The sequence below is a fragment of the Calliopsis andreniformis genome, chromosome 12 (genome assembly GCF_051401765.1).
Source record: "Calliopsis andreniformis isolate RMS-2024a chromosome 12, iyCalAndr_principal, whole genome shotgun sequence".
Lineage (NCBI taxonomy): Eukaryota > Metazoa > Arthropoda > Insecta > Hymenoptera > Andrenidae > Calliopsis > Calliopsis andreniformis.
The window spans coordinates 15,075,825-15,095,570 of record NC_135073.1 but is presented as its reverse complement, the minus strand read 5'-3'; the positions used below and the strand labels follow the sequence as shown (position 1 = coordinate 15,095,570).

Genomic DNA, 19,746 nt, shown 5'->3' with positions numbered 1-19,746 from the left:
AGAGAGAGGGAAATACAGAGTATGCTCGTAATAGCCCCGCGACTTGGAACCAGTTACGATACTTCATTGAGACGTATGTACGTTCTTGAGAGAGATTCATTCGTAACGAAGGCAAAAAATCGACAAAAAACAACGCGTGCCGAACAATATAAGCTTCTAATATGGAAAAAAAGTGTGATACTCTATCTCTGTCTTTCTCCATCCTTCGCCTGTGTATACGTAATCCGACTCCACTCGAGCGAAAGAAAGCTGCTCACTTTTTCTACTTCGTGGAATTCACCCTAGCACAAAAACCGGTCTAGCATTCGCGCCGAAGACTGAGCGAGGTAGAACACCTGTGCGTTCCTCGTCTCGCTCGCGGCGTGGGCAACGTCGATCATTTCTCGCTGACGCTGCACGTTTTTTCTGAATCCAGCGAACTTGGGACCAGGTCGCAGCTGACTCGAGATTCCAAGAAACGCCGAACCCTCGGGCGAGGTTTCGACGCGTCGCGGAAACTGACAATGAGTCTTCACACGGGTTAACGTCGTAGTGAAAGCTCATTCAGCGCGATTTCGTCGCGTTTCTTTCACTTTCTTCGCAGCGAGATGCTCGCGGGTTAATGAATTCCCAAATGAACGCTGGTTCATAAGGTTTCTGGGGGAGTACCTGTAACCACCGCTGTCAGTCGCAAATAACTGCCTCTCCCCACGGTGTGGCTTCGCAATCGCGGTCCGTCATGGCCATCTACCCGCCATTTCACGAATATCGAATTCCTTCGGGCAATTTTTGAATGATATTCGATAGCAGGGAATTCGTACAAGTGCTGGCAGGGTGTGTTACACACGCACGATGCACGAGCTCGTTCTCTCTCTCTGTCCTTCATCCGCCGAATAAGTTTCCCCCGTTTCCATGGAATATTACGCGCGTTCATAATCAACGATCCTCGGTGAAGACTCTAAAAAAAAAGTGATTGAGTTTCATACGGTAGCTGGCGATTGCAGATTGTGTTACGCACTGGCTCGTTCCTTCTGTTGCGTCGTGCGTTTGTGTTTCAGGTCGAACTCGCGTTTCAAATACGCGCCTCCACGCGAGTCACCACGTTTCGACGAGATTTTATTTGGGGATGGCGTGATGATCGATACTACTGCTTCCTCGCTCGTCAGTGGGATCGAATTGTGTCGTGAAGCTAGATTTTAATAACGCGATATTATTGGATAAATTTGATAAGGTTCCTGGTATTTGAGTTTCTCCAGCTTTTTCGTGGTGTGTGTTTTAAATAATGGAAGGACAAGTAATTTTGGACTCAATTCAAAGCTCGTTTGCTGTTTCATTCATCAGCTACGTCTGTCAGATAACAGGAATCTGTTTCCTACCGCTTACATTCATTCCAGGAGGACTCTTAACCGAACAGCTTAACGCACTCTCAAAGGAGCACGCCCTAAAATGGGGAGAAAGCCCTTAAGGGTACGTGCCTCGCTCGAAGATAGCCGATTCGTCATGGCTGTATCGTAAACATGTGCAGTAGATAAATTTGTCCTGAAGCAGTCAACCAAAGGACCACTTCTCACGACTGTTGCCACCCACGTAATTCATAGGCGATTTTATCAAATCCTGTTTCAAGGTTCTAAAAAAATTCCATGGACTATTGATGGAAACACGATCTGATCTAAACAGTTTATTCAATTCTTAATATATTTGACATATTGTGTCACTATCCAATGTTAAAGTGGCCAAGCTCTCCCTCTCAACTTATCACGATAATAACACACAGCCCGGTTTGAAAATCAGAGAAAGAGAAGGAAGAGGGCGGGCTGAGGGCGCGACGAGTGGTCCTTCACCCCTTTTTTCGCGCCTGAATTTTAAACTAAGGCCGGACGCGTAAACGCGAAAGCCGCCTTTGAGCGAGGGTGGCGGCGAGCGTTTTTCGGTGAGGAAAAACGAGCGCGCAAAACGTTTCCCTGGCGAGATCCGTGTCCGGCCGTGCAACCGTTGCATAAATATGAGGGAAGCGCGCGCGAGGAGCGGAGCACGCGGCGACATGAAAATGCGATGAAGGCTTCGCCGATGACAGAGAAGCGCCGCGGCGAGGGTGGATCCTCTAGGCCCGGCGAGAAAAAGAGAATGCGAGAACGTGAGCTCGAATTCCTCGTAGCGGGACAAGCGGGGTCGACTCCGCGAAATTTCGACCGTGCTGGAAATGGCCTGGGCGAAATTTCCTGTCGCGCTTGAAATATTAAAGCCCTCGCCTCGGATCGTCACCGACGTCCCGTATAAATTCGACGCTCTATCCGAAGACGCGACCGCAATTCAGGTTAATTCCTAGCTTTAAACGTTCCTCGTCCATAAACTCGAAGGAAGTTAACGAGTGATACGAAAACGGGGTAAGAAATTCGTGGAAAGAATCGGTGAAGGGGGATGAGCGCTCAGATTCTCGACGAGGTTCTCGAGCAATTACGACGTAGGTATAAAATCTGGGATTATGGTGCACGGAGAGAATCGTTGCATAAATATGAGGGTGTTGGGCGAGAAGCAGAGCACCCAAAGACATGAAAATGCAATGAAGATTGCGTCGGAGACGGGGCTTGGTGGAAAGAAAGGAGAAAACGAACGAACCGAGATGTAACCCCGAATTCGTCATCCGCGGTGAAGGAGAGTCGTCGCGATTTTCGAACAAGGGAAGACATCCTCGAGTGGATGATGTAACGCGTCGCGAGACAAGGAAACACGGTGCAAAATCAACGGAAACTGAAGAGGGGTGATTATCAGGAAACGAGTAGTGGAAGAACGGACAAAGGTGGCGGCGCTAGAGCGCGAACTCCGCGGCTAAATTATTTTAATTTTACGGCCTGCTTGTTCGCCTCGCTCAATGGTCGTTTCTTAGCGAGCTATTCTTCTCGTAATTGCAGTTTTAATCTGCCCAGCAGACCGGGAAACTCAGTTTGCCCCGTCCTCGCGGACATTCGCCCCTCCCCCGTCGGCAGAGCTTTCTTTCCAAGCAGATTTTCTTTGGAGGGTAGAAACGCAGGAGGATTATGCGCGTTTTTCGGCGGGCGTAATCAGCGATCATTCCCGAGCCAATAGGGAAATTGCTTCCGTTCGCGGGATCAATCGCGGCCGTTGTTAGCGGGCTGCGGATCTCGAAGGTCCTCGAGGCGAAATTTCTTTCGTTCCTCTTGGCAAATTGCTACATCCTTTCGGAGGACCTCCATTCACAGAAGAGGAAAAGAGGGTGGAGAAAAGGGAGTCGTAGGTGGATCGCGGGTTCCTCCGTCTGGTTTTTCCATGCAAGACCACTGAGACCCAGCGTCGCGTGAAAGGGATCGTGAAAAGAGGCCCTCCGCTCTCTCGAGTCGGCTGACCAAAGGAAAAAATGTTTCCGGATCGCTCGAAAACGCTCCCCCGAACCGCGCAAATCGCTAAATGGGGAAATATCATTTTCTCCCTCAAATATTTGAGCATCCCCTCGCGAACCGACCCGCTCCGACCCCCTTTCTCGCTACACCGCTTTTTGACCTTCCTGCTTTTTTCGGAGCGCTGCACGCACGCTGCATCAACGAAGATTGTGCGAGCCGCGGCGAAAAGGGAGGATCGCGGAGCAAAAGAGCGACAGAGAGAGGGGGAGGAAGAGTGGGCCTGCACTTTAGCCCGATTAAATAGTACGGTCCTGGCCGGGTAGCTGGTAATTACGCAAAGTGGTCGGTGGTCCCTGGTTACTTCGCGTTTTCCGGCCTCTGCTTCCACTTTCCATCTCCTTCCACACCCCCTTCTCGACTCTACCCCTTCTTCCTTTACCCCCTCCTCCCCCTCTCTTTCTCTCTTAAGTCGTCCTTGTGTTTTCTCGGCGAGGAGAAACGCAATTTTCGAGTTTCATCGTAGTATCGCAAGCACGAACTTGTCATTGAGATATGCTTCTGTTCTTAAGATGCAGCGATTTTTTACGCCTCCCGCGATCAAAGAGGAAGCATTCAACCGAAAGTTCCACGGGAGTGGCTCGCCAGCTGAATTCCTGGACAAGCCGCGCGTATTTATCCGCATTGTCGAGGTAAAAGCTCGCCCCTCGTGGGATTACGCTGACGATGGCCAACTCTCGCGGCATTTTCCTCTTGTGCAGTTTATGCCCCAACACACGGTATAAATATTCACATTTTACGGTTTTCAGTACATCACCGAGCCTGCTTAATTACGATGAGCCTGTCGTCGTATTGATGATTATTTATTTCGCGTATCCGGGACGTTTATTGCGTTCGCGAGCGGGCGACGCGTACCCTCGCTGCTGCCCCAAGGGTTCACCGACGTAATGGTGTCCCACGGTGAGAGGCGAAAAAGGTATTTTATGATTTACATGTCAATCACGACACCATTACGTGGCAAGGATGCCGGCGAATAATCCGAAGGACTCCATTGAATATTTATCAGGTCAGGGAGCTTGTTTCGCAGCGACAGTAATTTATGAAAAATACGCTTACGCGGGGCAATCATGGCCACCGTCTCTATCGACGGAAACCGATGGAGAGGAAAGGGAAAAGACCGAACGGTCAAATAGCTCTCGTTTCGTCGTCGCTGTAATGCGATTGCAACGATACGCAGCGAAACGAATTGGCCGCGATAAAGAACTGAACGATCCTTTGTTTCCTCGTTCTCGATAACGCTCGTCGGCCATTTCCTTTGCGGGGCGAAACGGTGTCGTTAAAAATGAGAAAGCACGAAGGTGTATCGGTCGAATCTGCGCAAGAAGGCGTGCACCGCGCGAAATTGATTTGATTACGCGGCTTCCTGTTTCTTTTGGACGGTCCGCGGGGACAGGATGCAACGCGAGTCGATTCCCCCGCGGGGAGGACGGCGTTTTCTTCGTCCTGGCCTCGATTACGCCCGAGAAATGCCACCGAAGATGCGTGATTCCATTTGCCGGTTGCAAATCAAAACCGCAGCCCACTGGACCGCAGAGAAGTCCATGAATTACCATCGATCGGCTGGAGCACGAATTGCATCTCCCGCCGCGTTATAATCGCCCCGATACCCTCACGCGTACGTCCCCTGGGTTTCTTCCTCGAAAACATTCCGCTCGGTGAATCCGAAGCTGTGGCTGAAAGCGTGGAAACGTTTCTGAGTAGAAAGCAAAGGTTCTTGCGGAGTACATTGTAATCTTGTACCGTTGCAGGGACAAAATCGAGTTCCGTTGCGCGGGTATCGGCACGGCTGATTTCCTGCCGAGTAGCTGGTGGATGTTGCTCGATGTTGCACGTCTAATGATAGGGTTTCACCGGACGCTGATTACGATAGCGATCGCGGTGCAGTCGGTTCACATGACGAGGCGTTATCGGGCTACGAGGCGAGCGATTTCACGAGCGCGAAATTTTTCTTGCGTTCAAGCGAACAGTCTTCGCGAGCCTCTGTGTTCCTCGCCCCTCTTCTCCTCTGCGGAGCGTGTAATCGGCTCGGGCAAAAGCCCATTACACCAGATGGCTTTGTCACGCCACTGGCACCGCCCGAGAATTAATAACCCTACTGTGCTCTCTCGACGGGTACCATATTCTCTTTCTCTCGCTCCCTCTTCCTTCTTTTTCTTTCTATCTACCTATCTCCTTTTCCTGTATAGCCTCTTTCATCTCGGCTCCCTCTCTTTGTAGCCGACCGAAACAACCTCGCCGAATTATTTGTTCGACACGATTCGATACGCGCGTTTCTGTCGTATCTTATCTCCGATCTAGCGTCGCTCCCTCGACGAAGCACGAGGGTGTGCCGAAGGAGGAAAGAACACGAGGGCTAAGACCGTTTCATTAGCACGAAACGCTGTGCTTTGTGTGCCACTGCATCCACCTGAAAATCCACTTCCTGTGTTGGGAAAATAGAAGGGGATGACCCTTTTAGGCTCTATGGATCTCTACATTGCTTTAGGCACTTATAAATTTACTTCCACTTGGTCTGGATTAGGTCCTTAACCCTCGACTATAGGCACCCAGTTTTAAGATACGAAGACTTTCAGTGAAATCTGTTGGTATTAAATATTTATCCAATTAATATGAGATTAAACGTCATGTAGGAAAGATGCTACATAAATTACCACTTTTTAATATAAAATCTTTTATAATTCAGTCCCAGGAAAATTAGTTTCTTAGGTTCGAGATCGTCAGATAAATGTGAAATAATTTCTTATCCCGAGAGATTAACCGAATAAAAATTTCCAAAATCTCAGTCATCTGTCTCCACTTAAATTACGAATGTGGAGCAGTTTCGTTCTAAATAATTGTCATCGGAAGAGTTTCCACTTAACTCCAGAAGCCGTTCCCTTGTAAAAGGGTTCCTCTAACCCCGATATAATCTAAATTCATGAAGAACTCGAACTAACCCAGCCCAGAGTCGAACAAATCTTCTGTCTATCAGAATTAATTTACCGAAAAGGGTACAAGTCCCAGATAATCTGAAAGGGAAGGAGCCAGGGGTAAAGCTAGAGAACGGAACGACAGCGAGTGGACCAGAGAATAAGTTACGGATTTAACAACGCTGACACGAGAGATGGAAGAATTGGAGGGGATTAGCGGATCGTGGGTGAAAAAAGGCTCGGTGAAATCGGTCCCGGCGAGTGTTTGCGCGGCCTCTGCACGTGTGAGAGGAGTTAATGCAACTGCAGCCGCGTTGCAGGCCGTAATGCAGTTCTGCTTTTCGGGAGCTTTCATACGCCCCCGCGAGTCGTGTGTGTTCACGGAACCGTGCCGTGTACACATTACTGGTTTTCCCCGGTTACCGCGTATCGAGTGTATCGCGCTCTCCTGCACGTAACCGCAATACCGTGGATCATTGTTTTCGAAAATACGAAGCCGGGAAGGTGGGTTAGGTTCTCCACGAGGAATCCAATCGGATGGTTCGCGCGGTGTTTCACAAACAAATGACGTTCCTAGGTTGTAATTTCAAGAGGAGGAAGATTAATGCCTCACAAAAAATTAGTGGAATACAAAGTTTGATATACGGCCTGGATCTGGCTGCACAGCGCCTCGGACCAGCTCCCGGTCCTTTCATTTATTTCTTCCATCGCAAATCCTAAATAACCGCTTCAGACGTCCGCGCAACAGAAAAATCCAGGCCCATATTTCATTTTTCTGGAGTTAATCGCAGAGCCGGCGGCGATGCACGAGCCACGGTCCAGAGGGGAGGAGATCTCGTGTCCCTTTGGAGAAAATCCGTTTTTAATAAGGGAAACGGAGGAAAATATTTGACTACGAGCGGTTCGTTTTGTAAGAAGCTATATCTTGAGTCGAATGGCGTTGGGGAGGGCTATAATAAATTCTCCCTTCTCGGTGAGGGATTAATCGTATCGAAGAGTCGGCAAGGTGGATTAAAAGCTTTTCGTATTCCCCGTAATGCCGGGTCTCCTTGAGTCAGCCGTCGCTGAGAGGCAAACCGAGGTTCTGCCGAATTTCGAGCGACGACCGATCCGGCGCCAATGCGCATTTAAATTGATGGCTTCACGGTCCCTTGCATTTCGCGCTGCGTGTACTCGATATCTCGCCCTATCGTCTCCCCGTGCCTGTGCGAGAACCCTCCTTCTCCTCCGCCTCCCCCTCTTCTCCTCCCCCTCTGTCGTGGTCGCTGGTTCCCTACTCGAGCCACGACTCGAGCTTTATCCTATTAATCAATGCGCATAAATTGTTTTAAGGGAATCGTTACTGCCATTCAGACACGCCATATAATGTCGTGGCGGGGTTAATGTCGCGCGCGGAACAAGAGGGAGCCGAGCTGGCGAGCCGGAATCATTAGATGTAACGCGAAATAGACGCTGCTGGCGAGGATTTATCGCGCGGAAACCGGGAATTCGGTGCCCCGTTTCGCTGTTCCTATTCATATCGGGCGCAACGAGGATCGACTTTGTGCCAGGGCTTAACCGAACGCGACCTAACGCCTCACACGCGCCGCCCTCGAATCGAGAGTGACGCCGAACAGGCTGAACCACCACCACCACCACCGACGCTGCCACTATCGCCACCGCCGACCCTCTGTCCACGTGAAATTTACGACGATTGTCGCCGCGGAAATCCTTAACGCCAATAGCTCCGCCAGAACGGCTGCGCAGAAAGGGCTGGCTCCCGCTCGCTTGGCGGAATTAAGCTGTGCTGGTTACGATCTGTGTTTAGATAGACAATTAGACGATCGGTGGAGGTTCAGCTGTATTGATTTAGTTGCTCGAGCATTATGAAATCGCGTGATATTTCTACTTAACGTGTCTACGAGCGGCGAGCCCTCGACGAGGATGTTCCAGTAGCGTGGCTAAAGCAAAAGAGATCCATTGGTTCGCGGGGCTGACGAAGAACGACTGAGCGAGAGCGCGGCAGGAAACGCGAGCGCATTTTTCAAAGGCTGAGAAGCGGTAGCCGGAGGCAGCCAGGGAAGAGGAAAAATAGGAGGTTGAAGGTGGCTTAACTCGCGTTATTCTCATCGTCGGAGCAAACGACTAGTCGCGTCACTGAAGTCACTTCTTCTTCCCTAGCTCTCCTCGCCTCTTTCTTTTCCACGGCTTCGGGTAGGCCGTCTACTTCCGGTGGCTGCTATCCCTGCGGAAATCTTATAGCCAGGGGATGAAGGTTGGTGGCGCTGGGACAGACCGACGAGAGAAACGAGCGGAGTCGGGTGAATTTTCCTGGCATGAGAGGACGTTGAAGGGTGGACAGAGTGGCAAGGCTTACTATCTGGTTGGCCCTCTCGCTCCCCGAGATTTATCGGCGGTACCGTTTTGCCCCGCGCGCATCACGCACGCGGTAATAACGAATAATGCCAAGCAGTTAGAGACCCCTAGCCATCCCTCGTTCTTAAGTGAAAAGTGAGCCCTTGTTCCGTGGAGGACCCCTAAGCCGGAATCGCGTACGCAGAACACGGAGATCGGGGAGAATTTTCTAAAAGGGGCCGAATAATACAATCGTTACCTCCTCCTTTTCGTGCCATTTCTTTGCCTCTCCGGCGATATTTCTCACAACCGTGTAATGCCACGGCCTGCCCGCCTCGTTTGTATCAATTTATACGCGTTTCTTTCACCTTCGGCGCCCCCCTTCCACGTTTCATTTGCACGCTTTTTTATAATTGTCCCTCGTTTCCTTCATCACTGAGGCAACTGACCTGCAGAAGGTGCTCTCCATCGGCAGATTCTTCGAGAGAGCAGCATCGAAGGTTTAATTATTTTATCTCGCGAGACGGAAGTGAAGTCGCGTATCCTTTTAATTGTTTCTTTGCTCTGGCTCCATTCTTTCCGCACGGTCTACTCGATTCTATTTATTTTCCTCGACGATGCTCGCTTCCACGACACGCTCGACCACTCTGGAACTTCAAGTATTCGCCACCGACGGCCAGAACGATCTTTCGCTACGTTGCACGTTCTTTTCGCCCCCTCCTTCTTTTTTCCTTCCTCTTCGCTGCATCCCGCTGCCTTTGGACCTCTTTGAAATTATCAGCGCTTCACGGTATTCGCTCGTAAGTATTTTATGTCCTCCCGCCGCGTCTTCTCGCGCTGCGAGCCACCCCGAGCGTTTATTTGCGCTGCAAACAACGCGGCTCGCGAGACGAATCGTCTCGTATTTTTTGCGCGCTTCCGCCCTGCGCAAACATGTTTTCGAGCGGCGTAGTTATAACGTGCGGAATTTTCTAGGAAATTTACTAGGCAAGTCGAGGAAACGAGCACGCTCTGACTCGAAGGCGCATCGATCGTCGAGATACCGTGGCACTCTCTCAGATATCGCTGATAAGATCGCGCTTGGGCAGCAGAAGAAATAAATTATCGCGAAACTTTTCGTCGGAAATAGAGGAAACGTTCTGGTTCACGACTGGACAGCGCTCCAAAATCGAGTGGTCCTATTTCGAGATTGCAGGATGTCTAACCTCCAGTAACAAACGATAAAAAAACTAGAATCCGTCCGAACCAGAAACGCTCCACTTCGATAATCGAGAGCAGCACTTTGCAGTTTTCATCTGTGCTGCCCCGCAATAACATCCGATTTCTGATACGTACGAATCTGGAGCTGATCGGAACGAGTGCGGCCCGCGTCGTTGTCGACCAGTAAATTCTTTCTTTTCCTTGGATCTTGGCAATCGTATTTTCAGACTGTCGATTTCTGCTCGGACTTCTCAATGAAAGGAACGTACACTCCAGTGAATACCTTTCGAGGGGGCGGGCAATCTGGCGAAGGAGAACAACGACGAAAGTCTTAAATAGTCGAATCTCATCGACTCGCTCGGGGGAACGTTCACGAAAATACCTTCACCACCTTCGCAAGAGAAAATATTTTTCTAACCTTGCAGAGATACCTTTCAGAAGATTCCTAAAATAACCGAACGCGAAATTGAAGAAGCACAAGATGTCAGACATCTCTAACATTCATCGCGTCACGAATTCACGCGCGACTTGCCTGCCCCGCAGCTCGGATCCGCGTCGACACAATTTTGCATCGCACGCGCAATCTAGCAAACGCCTGGGGCAGACATACCGTGGCGCGTAAACTGGGAAGCCGCCGCGATCCAACTTCACGTTCCACTTACGAAACGGTGAAGTTCGTCGGTCGTCGGATGCACCTAGGAATGCCTGGCCTAGCGTCGATACGCCTGTATTTCGGCGCGCTTCGATCGCGTCTCGCGGGAGGGCGAGCGACGCGGAGGCGGGCGGACGCTGTCGACGCCGCGGGTGAAAATAGAAGGCTGCAACGAGCGCTGGTGTGCGGGGGCGAGGCAGGTATACACCGATGCACGCGAAAATGTCAAGCGCAATTTCTGAAATTCCATCGTGTCGCTTCCCCCTGCCACTCAAATGCCGCGCTGCGCCCTCCTGTCGCCCGCCGCCCCTTGTCCGCCAATCTGTAAGAGAATTTCCTTCTCTTTCCGTCTCCTCGCAAACTCCTTCGCCCGTAATCTCTGTCTCGGCGCTCGCCGCTCGTCGTGAAAGCTCACCGGGAATAGACGTTGCTCTCGGGGATCGCGCGGCTCGGCGCGATGTCGAGTGACACGGCGCCTTGAAAATTTCAGGAACCGATTCCAGGGGACTTGGTATGCTCGTTGGCGTGCACACGCCCCTATCATCGGCCCGGTTACCGCGATTCCCAGTCTGCGCGGGATCGAGCAGCTCGTCTCGCTCGAACCGAACGATTCAGCCACATGGCTGCGGTCCCTCGTCTCGCCGGAGTCGAATCCTTCGAATACGACAGCGGTACGAAGAGGATCCAGCTTGCGACGAATATTTAGCCTGGCGTCAAACGGACAACGATTTCGAGATGCCGACGTTCCCTGTGCGAAAATAAAATTTCTACGAGACGTATCTCGCGGGAAGCTCCTTTTTATTCCGCTCCATCTTGCTCCCTGACGTGACCCCGTTCCCGATTGTCCTCCCGCGGCTTTCCGCCGTGCACGTGCGCCTCTGGCAGCTTGCGTTCCGTGACGAGCATATGCGTCGCGGTGCAGCGAAATGCAGCATATGAGTGCACGTCGGCGGCGCCGACGGAAAGACACGCGTTACGTTTTCCCAGAACCAGGCGTCCTTCGTTCGTGGTTGTAGCACGAAGTCGCGAACAATGTTAAGAAACAGGCGTTTCGAAGAGTAATTGTTGTAATCCAGGGACTGCATGCCGCGGACAAAGCTACGGAGCTTTTGTGCGGGCACACGCACCGAGCCTGCACGCACGCGGCCTTCTTTATGGTTATCGGCTCTTGCAACAATTCATTTGCCACTGAGTCCCGAAGAAAATTGAGCATCGCGACAACCGTGCAATTTTGTGTCTTTTGTGCATGCCACGACAGGTAATTCTTACGTTCGCGGATTACTACTGTCGCGACCGTTCCAGTTCGAGGAATAGATGAAAGACAAGGGGGACGAGCGTGAGCGGAGACCTCGTACAAGTTTTGATTGATTGTCGCTAAACACGGAGCTGTCTGGGAGAACGACCCTCCTCCTGTTGTGGCAGCCGCGACTGTTGTCAAGAGTTAACGATGGGTGGAAAATGAAGAGGTCTGGATTCAATTTCATGAAACGTAACAAATAACAATTTTCACCAGCAAGTTTCCTACAAAGTGAACAAGCCAATAGGGGTTGCGAAAGTTTCATTCGTCCCACGCGAAAACTGAAGCTGCATACTCCATCGAGTTTGCTGTGTTCTCCACACCCAATGAGTTAACATTCTAGAGTGTATGCGCTCGTATAAAAAAATTTTGAAAGTACACGTATAACTCTTAGTGGTCGAGCTTGGCAGTTCCCACGAGCGCGGAAAACCGAGGAGTGTTTTCGACGATGGAAACTCCGGTATCGTACAGGAAATTCCAGGCTCGTCTGATGCGACCGCTGATAGAACGAAACTTGCGATAGGGGGGCGAGGGGGTGCTAGAACGGGGTTGCGCGACGCCTGTGCACGCGATTATGCAATTATTTTTAATTGCACGGGGATAGCTGTACTGTTGGCGGCGTTCCGGGTTTTCGCGGCCGCATTAAAATGCGTCTGGGTGTAAAATTGGAAGCTGGCAAATCCGTGGACTCTCACCGATTCGATAATGTGATTTTCAACAAATAATTTCGCGTCGTTCGCCCCCCCTCCGCGGTTTCTGCGTCTGGGACACGGGGCTTCCGTACGCCTGACTCGTCTCGCGCGAGGGTCCGCGGCGATTAACGCGTTTCGTGTTCGAAATCATCGGGAAATCGCGGTGGGGCGAAACGAGTTGGCTGCTGCCGCGCTCGGTATTTATCCGGGAAAACAGTCGTCGAAACGATTTTAAGTGGCCCCGCGAATTATTCCAAACCGGGATCCGATCGGCTGTGCGGTCTACTGTAATCTTGTTTTAATCACATGTGAACCCAGAGGATCGCCTTTTTCACGACACTATTGCGGCGTGGAGGGATATACTGCAATTTTGAATCATTCTCGAAATGAGAAGTTTAGTGTACTGTGCTCTGGGACAGTGCAGGGGCAAGAGGGGTCTCTCGATTTACATTATGCGTGTGGCTGCTGGCTAATCGTATGCAAGAGCCGAAAGTATACGTGAGACTGGGCGTGTCTCTTCCAATCTAACCAATTAGGGCCAATGCATACGAGCGATGCTTTGACGCACAATTTCGATCATATGTTTTTCTTTGCTTTTCCAATTAGAAACAACGAAGACGGACATATGAGCGCAACAAGATTGTGCGCCTTAGACTTGCATACCTTTCGGGGATCATCTCTTAAACGGAGCACAGTGCCTATGTATATTCAATATTTAACCGATATGGCCAATATAGTGCTCTGAAACAGGCAATGCACAATCGTCTACACCCACACCATAATTTCATCGGGTAAATGTCCCCATAGACAAGGTTCAGCGTAGCGAACGCAAGGCCCGTGGAAATCGGTCCGCGGATCGAAACGGAGCACAGATGCGACGCAGCGATAAGCGTGTTGCAGCGGATTCTTAGAATTTCTCTGGCGAGGAAGTCGCGTCGCGGGGATTGCGTTCCGCGAGCGAGGAGACTAGAGGCTCGATTACCGATCTTCAAAAATACATAAGCCAGTCGGTTCGCCGGCGGTTTCCAAGGAGTCGTATTCACCTGGAGGAAAAATCGGCCGACTGAGATCGCGCTGGGTCTCTCCGCTGGCCATCCAATTGTATCGGATCCGCACGCTTAGCTTCGACCGCAGCGGCCTCCCTTCGTTCGCCACGCGGTGAACTTCCGAGATGGGGATCGCGTTGTCATCGAGTTTATCGCAATTATCGTGGCGCTTGTGCAAATACGCGCTCGTGGGAATGTAATTAGCTTGGACGGTCGTGGCAAACAATAACGCTGCGCGGAGGGGAGCGTGGGTGCACGCGAATTCGAGATTTTTCCGGATAGCTGGCGATAACGGTGCGTCTGCAGTGCCGAGGCGTTCGTTCCTGCCGTGCTGCGAGCGTCACCTTCGCTATGCCTTACTCATCCTCGGGAAATGGTTCCTCGTGTAGGTTTCATATCGCGCCGGAAGACCGTCTCATCTGAAATATATACGACTTCAGCTTGAGAATCAAATTAACGAATGACTCGGCTGCTACGTTCATTACACGAAAAACGTATTAAGCTAGGCTTCATGAATAAACATGAACGTGGCGAAGACCCTCGAGTTTCTCCATTACCTGAATGGCGAGGCGTATGCTTTGGTACACGGTCTTGGAATGTATTCGTGCCAACAATCATCAGAGAATAACGCAATGCGAGCGAGCAATGACGCAGGGTCGTCCATTTTTAGCGGTGAACGAGCTGGGAATCTGTATCCAACAGACAAACGGCTAGAGGGGCAGGAAAACAGTAGCAACGTCGATGAAAGGAGAATCGTGCGGGACCGTTTCTATTCACGCGACGGTCGCGCGCGGGTACAAGGTTAGGAGAGATAAGCATCGTCGGATTAATTATGCGTAATGCGTCGAACGTGTGCGCTGCGTGCGTGCGTTTCGAAGTGCGACGGAGACCATGCTGCTCACCTCTGCCATCGACTAACGCATTTAATTGTCATTGTTACTCCGAGAGTTTACAGATGTTTCCGCGATAATAACGCTGCTGCGCGATTGCGCGTTTATCCTGTCGGCTCGTATTAACCGCCATTCAATGGGAACGGTTACGAGAGGAGGAGGTGCACGCCACTCCGAGTGATCCGCACCCGAGCGGAGGAAACAAAAGAGTAGGAGAGGGCAACAGCTAGTCGGCCACGCGACTTAATTAGCCCCGTTGGAAAAATTCACGCGGTTCTGGTTGCGCTTGCAACAGCCACTGGCAGCGTTCCAGATCTCTCGATCGTTAGCCGCTTCGAACAGCCGCCGATGATCGTGCGCCGTCTGCGAGGCGCATCGTAACGCGACGCATCGTACGGTTGCTTTCATATGGTGACTCTGGCTGAGTCGAAATATAAGTAGTCTGAGAGCATGTGAGGCTTTGCGATTTGTCTGTAACTTGTGACTAGATTTGCAAGTCTTGAGATATCTGTACCTATAATCTGAAGCTTTTGTTAGAAATAATTATTCCTAATTGTATTAAGGTATCGTAGTATTTTGGTATTCTGAAATAAATGAGTACAATAGTGTAGATACATTCTTTTCATATTTTACGTATTTGAGTTAATTATTATGGTAGGTATATGGAGATCTTCGTTTACAGGGGATTAAAATAACAGTCGAGTCCGTCATTATTTCACATATTGTTGCACGGTAATATAAAAATAAAGGGAACGTTGCACGTAAATAGTTCGGCTACCGGTTGCAGGATCGCGCGGCACGGAAGGGGAAACACGGTATTGGCGTAGCCGCGCTCTATTTCCGTCCCTCTGTTTTTCGGAGCCCTTTTTCTCTTTGCTGGCGCTTCGTTTCGCTTTCTATATTCTTTCTCCGTTGCGCTGCCTCCCGCCAGGCCGAACGTTTTCACTCGACGGCATCGCATTGTGCGTCGCCCAGTAAATGCCGAAACGCTGATGCGAAAACTGTTTTCCTTTTTTGCCTTCGTTAACCCACATTCACGTGCCCGTTCGATTCCACGTCTAGCTCGCGTGCACCCTTGCCAACCCTTCGCCATCCGCCCACCTTGTTTGCTCCTCCGAACTAAGCCGATTTATAGAGTTTACCGACAATAGCGCCAAATACTCTTTCTCTCGTGCGTGGTGGGTTTCGCGGTCGCTGATTTCGGGAAAATCGAGGAGAAAAAACGAAGTGGGGGTTGTGAAAACCGACGAAATTTGTCGCTGGTACGATTCGCCATACACGACTGATTCAAGGGGATGATTCGTCCCCCCGTACCGATGGACAAAAAATCCACGATGAGACGTCGTTGTTGTTGGGAGTTTCAGCGACGGTGGTGGAGCAGGTGCGCGAGTTGGATTAGGCTCGAAATCATACGTATAACATGCTTTTCTTTGGTAATACCCCACGACAAAGGGATTTCGCGAGAACGCGACTGGCATCGAATTTAAATCTCGTGGAAAAAAGCGTGCAGAGTGTTGGACGCTCGTAAACACGGGTGATTGTAGGGGAACGACGTGGGCGCGAGATGAGGCAATAGACTGGAGGTATTTGGGGAGAGGTTTTGTGAATTTATTCTGCTTTTCGCTCCTAATATCGTAGGCTGATTAAGGGGGAAGCGTCCAGGATTTTGGCAGTGCAAAAAATAAAAAAAATGCTTGATACCCTAACATTTCAATAGGGATCAAATAAATATGTAACAAGATCATTCTTGATCAACAATCATAAAAAGAAGAATTCTCGTTCATTATGTACTACTTGCGTTAGTAATTATTCTCACCTCTAACGATGTGTTCGTTTTGTTTCCAGGCGTAGTCGGAGCTCGGAACTTCACGATGGAGTGCCGCAAGGGTCGACGGAAAGGTCTACTCAGTGGCCTGGTGTTTGCGTGGCTCCTAACCAGCGGTTGTACCGTCGCGACGCGAAATTTAGGTAAGTGAGAAAGTATTTACGATACCAGCGCCGATTCCTGCGAGCAACCTGTCCGCGTACCTCGGCTCTGTCCTTGTGCCAATTAAGCCTCCGTGCGACACCGCGCGGCGACTTCGCGCGGATATTTACGTGCTGCACGACGCCGCCGTGTTCGAAGTTGGCAAAGAATTATTCCCTTCCAGTCGAACGCGAGTTCCGTGTCGAGTGTCAAGAAAGCATTTCGGAGGGAGCCGAGGGTGCATGTACTCGGCACTTTTCTATCTCGTACGCTCCCTTTTAGTACTATAGTTAATTGGTAGGAGTGATGACGACGTTTAAAGGATAGAGGGTACACGCGTGGTTGGGGTTAATTCGAGTAATCCCAGGAAATCTGCAAATAAAAGTGACAAGCTTAGACAAAATGTAGTCTTGCATTATTCTGTAAAAACATCGCTATTTAATTTCTCATTAATTACCACATTTACCAAGGTTTAATACATTTCTGAAAAATTTATACCACGGAGCACATTCTTAAATTTAATCCATCAGAAATATGAGTGACACTGTAAGCAAAACTCTATTGCTCTAAATTCTAAATAATCTAAAACTATATAACACTAGTCCAGCCAAAAAGTAGATACTCTAATCTCTGTCAACTCCTCGATTAAAGTTATTCACTGAACCAGCAGCTCTCGAACCAAAAATATTGAAACCACATGGGGTCGAAACGCGCGTAGACTATCGCGTAATAGCAGCAGAGGGGTGGATTTTCGAGGGGCGGTTTAGCCAGTAGCGAAGGGTGGCCGACGCAGATCGACGCGCTGCATATCCGGCCTGGCGAAACCGCAGTTCGGCGACCACGCTTGCCGGTTGACCGTTGAAACATTTATCGGAGAGCAAACACAGTGTATTTAATAACGAGGATGGAAGTAGCAGGGCGTGTGTACACTGCGCGGGTTGCTCGATTGTAGCATCGCGGTGAAGATCGTCCCTTCGACCCCTCGAAAGCCCCTTACGAAGCGGTCGAGGAGGGCTGACCAGGTCCAGGCTCAGGAGGCCGATTGTGTGCGCAGGGCCAGACGAGAATTAACTCATTCTCCACGCTAATTGATTTAGGAGAAGCCGCGCGTGAAGTGATATTGTTGCGTAGAACCGAGGGCGGGCTCGTTGGCGGGGGCGCGGTATAATTAGAGGCCAAACAGGCATTAGGGAGGCCAAATATTTGGAAAAATATTGTAGCCAGATGCGAGCTCTCGAACCGCACACGCTCGTGCCACGAACCGTGGGGTGAAGCGAAACAAAGATAGCGGAGATCGCGGAATGCCTCGCGAAAAGGATGGAGGTTCGGGTGGTTGTGCAGCGGAGCCGAAGTTTCGAAGCGCGAGTAGCACACACGCTGGGTCGGAGCCGAGCATTAACGAGCGGCAGTCTCGAGTGCGATTTCGAGTTGCAAGGGGTCGAGAAAGGAGACCAGGGCAAAGGGGAGAGAAGAGTTTCTCTATTCCTTCGCGATTATCACACACTTCGGTGCGCCTAATCCGCGCAGCCACCGTCCTCCCTGCCTTTCCATCGTTCCGCCCTTCGCCCTTGCCACCCCATCGTTTTCGTTCCTTCGTCTCGTATCGCCTCCGTTCCTCCTCTCAGGGCACGCGTACTGGAACGTGTTTGTCCGTGCTCAGCGAGCGGGGGAAACCGCGGGAAACTCGGGCGATAGATAAATCAAAATCTAGGGGCATTGTGTGGCGTGCGATCGACGGCTCAGACGGCTTTGGCCGCGTCTTCAATTTCGCCTCGGGAAGCTATCGTAGAAAAATGGCGAGAGGTAGATAAGGGGCTGAGAACGATCGTGACGTGACCGTTTCGAGCAACGCGAGGCTTTATCTTTTATTTATTTATTTTGCTCGGTATTATGCGCCTCGTGATTCTGAAAAATATCCCGCTATTCGCGGTGCGAAGAAGCGACTGCGATATACTGACCTTAAGATGTTGCAAAAAGTTCAAGGTCCTCATAAAATTAAAGATAAAGGTGGAAGGAAAAATACTCGAACCTCTATGTTTCCTAGAGAGTCTTCGCGAGATGTTCTGTTACGGAAGGGTATCCATTCGGTCAAGCTCCTCAGTCGAATTTGTGTCGGGCGTGGATATCGCGGCAGGCAAGACATTTATTCTCGACAGGTCGCGATGTACGTCTTACTCGAGCAGAAATACTCTTTGCAGCTGCGGACCACCTGGGACACCGGTCACGGAGCCTCCGTTTCTCCTCCAGCTCTTTCGGTCCAACTGTCTTCCTCTCTCTCTGGCCTCTTCTCCTCGCGCATCGACGAAGATTTATAAAGGCGGGAAAGGGGAGGCGGCGGCGACGGGCGTGCAATTTACGGCCGGCACTTACGTCGCGGCGGCGCGTTCTGCGCAATTAATATTTATGTAGGATAGATCGGTAATCCTATTATACACTCGGCACAATATCGGGGATAATAAGCATCGTGGACAGTGCGTGATTATAGGGTGCGCGGCGTCCCCGAGGCGAGCGGTGTCCTTCGAAGGATAAAGATTGCTTGCTAAAAATTTCTCACGGTTGCTGCGGAATGAAAAATCCCCGCGCTGCGCACGGCCGCCCCGTTCCCTTATTTACTCGCGGCCGTAATCCGCCTTTAATTATTTCTCGAAGCGCATCGGGGGGAGGCTGGCTACCTCTTCGTCGTTAGATCCAGAGATAATGACAAATGAATTACGCAGTCGGCCGCGGTTGCGCCGTCTCTCGCGGTTAAAAATCCGCCTCGGCCGGCAGATGAAAAATACGTCGGCCAGAGATAAGGCTGGCTTTAAATTCGCGGCGTACGGCCCTTACGCCGTGCGCAGCGCCCTTCGAGAGCCGAGCGTCGCGCCGATAAGGAACATAATTCCAGCGTTCGTCGACGTCGCCGCTGAGAAACGTTCCCCAGCTGAAAACGACGCTAGCTCCGGCTCAACGTCGCTCGCCAACGACCGACCAAACAACCTCGTCCCTCGAAACCTATGACCTCCCGCGTCTCCTCCTCCTCGACTTCCAACTAACCCGGGAACCGTAACTCGCCGCGAGCCTCGCTGTCTGAGATTTGTGGTACATCGGGAACACGCGGTGGCCCCAATTTACTGCGCATTACTCGCTTTTCTTGCTTGTTTCTCCTCCATCGGTGCTTTCTCTCTTTGCGAGTTCACCCACTCTTCGACGATCCATTCCCTAACTCTTGGGACCGTTCGGCGCGCGACTGCTGTTTCTTCGACGCAAAGATTCAGGTTTTCGGATAGAACGATAATCCTGCTTCACGGTTCATAGTTTAACCGCCTAACAAAGCGTTAACATGATTCTACAGCGACGACAACGATTGTTCTCTCGCCTTAATCCTT

The 19,746-nt window shown here is 50.7% G+C and overlaps 1 protein-coding gene across 1 annotated transcript in view; it reads left to right on the top strand.

Annotated features, from left to right (window-relative positions):
* LOC143185645 (latrophilin Cirl) overlaps positions 1–19,746 on the top strand; it is a 259,028-nt gene that overhangs the window by 35,040 nt on the left and 204,242 nt on the right. The window contains exon 2 of the mRNA XM_076388821.1: positions 16,258–16,380. Coding sequence (XP_076244936.1) covers positions 16,284–16,380 — 97 coding nt within the window. The 5' untranslated portion in view covers positions 16,258–16,283. The remainder of the gene's footprint in view (positions 1–16,257; positions 16,381–19,746) is intronic.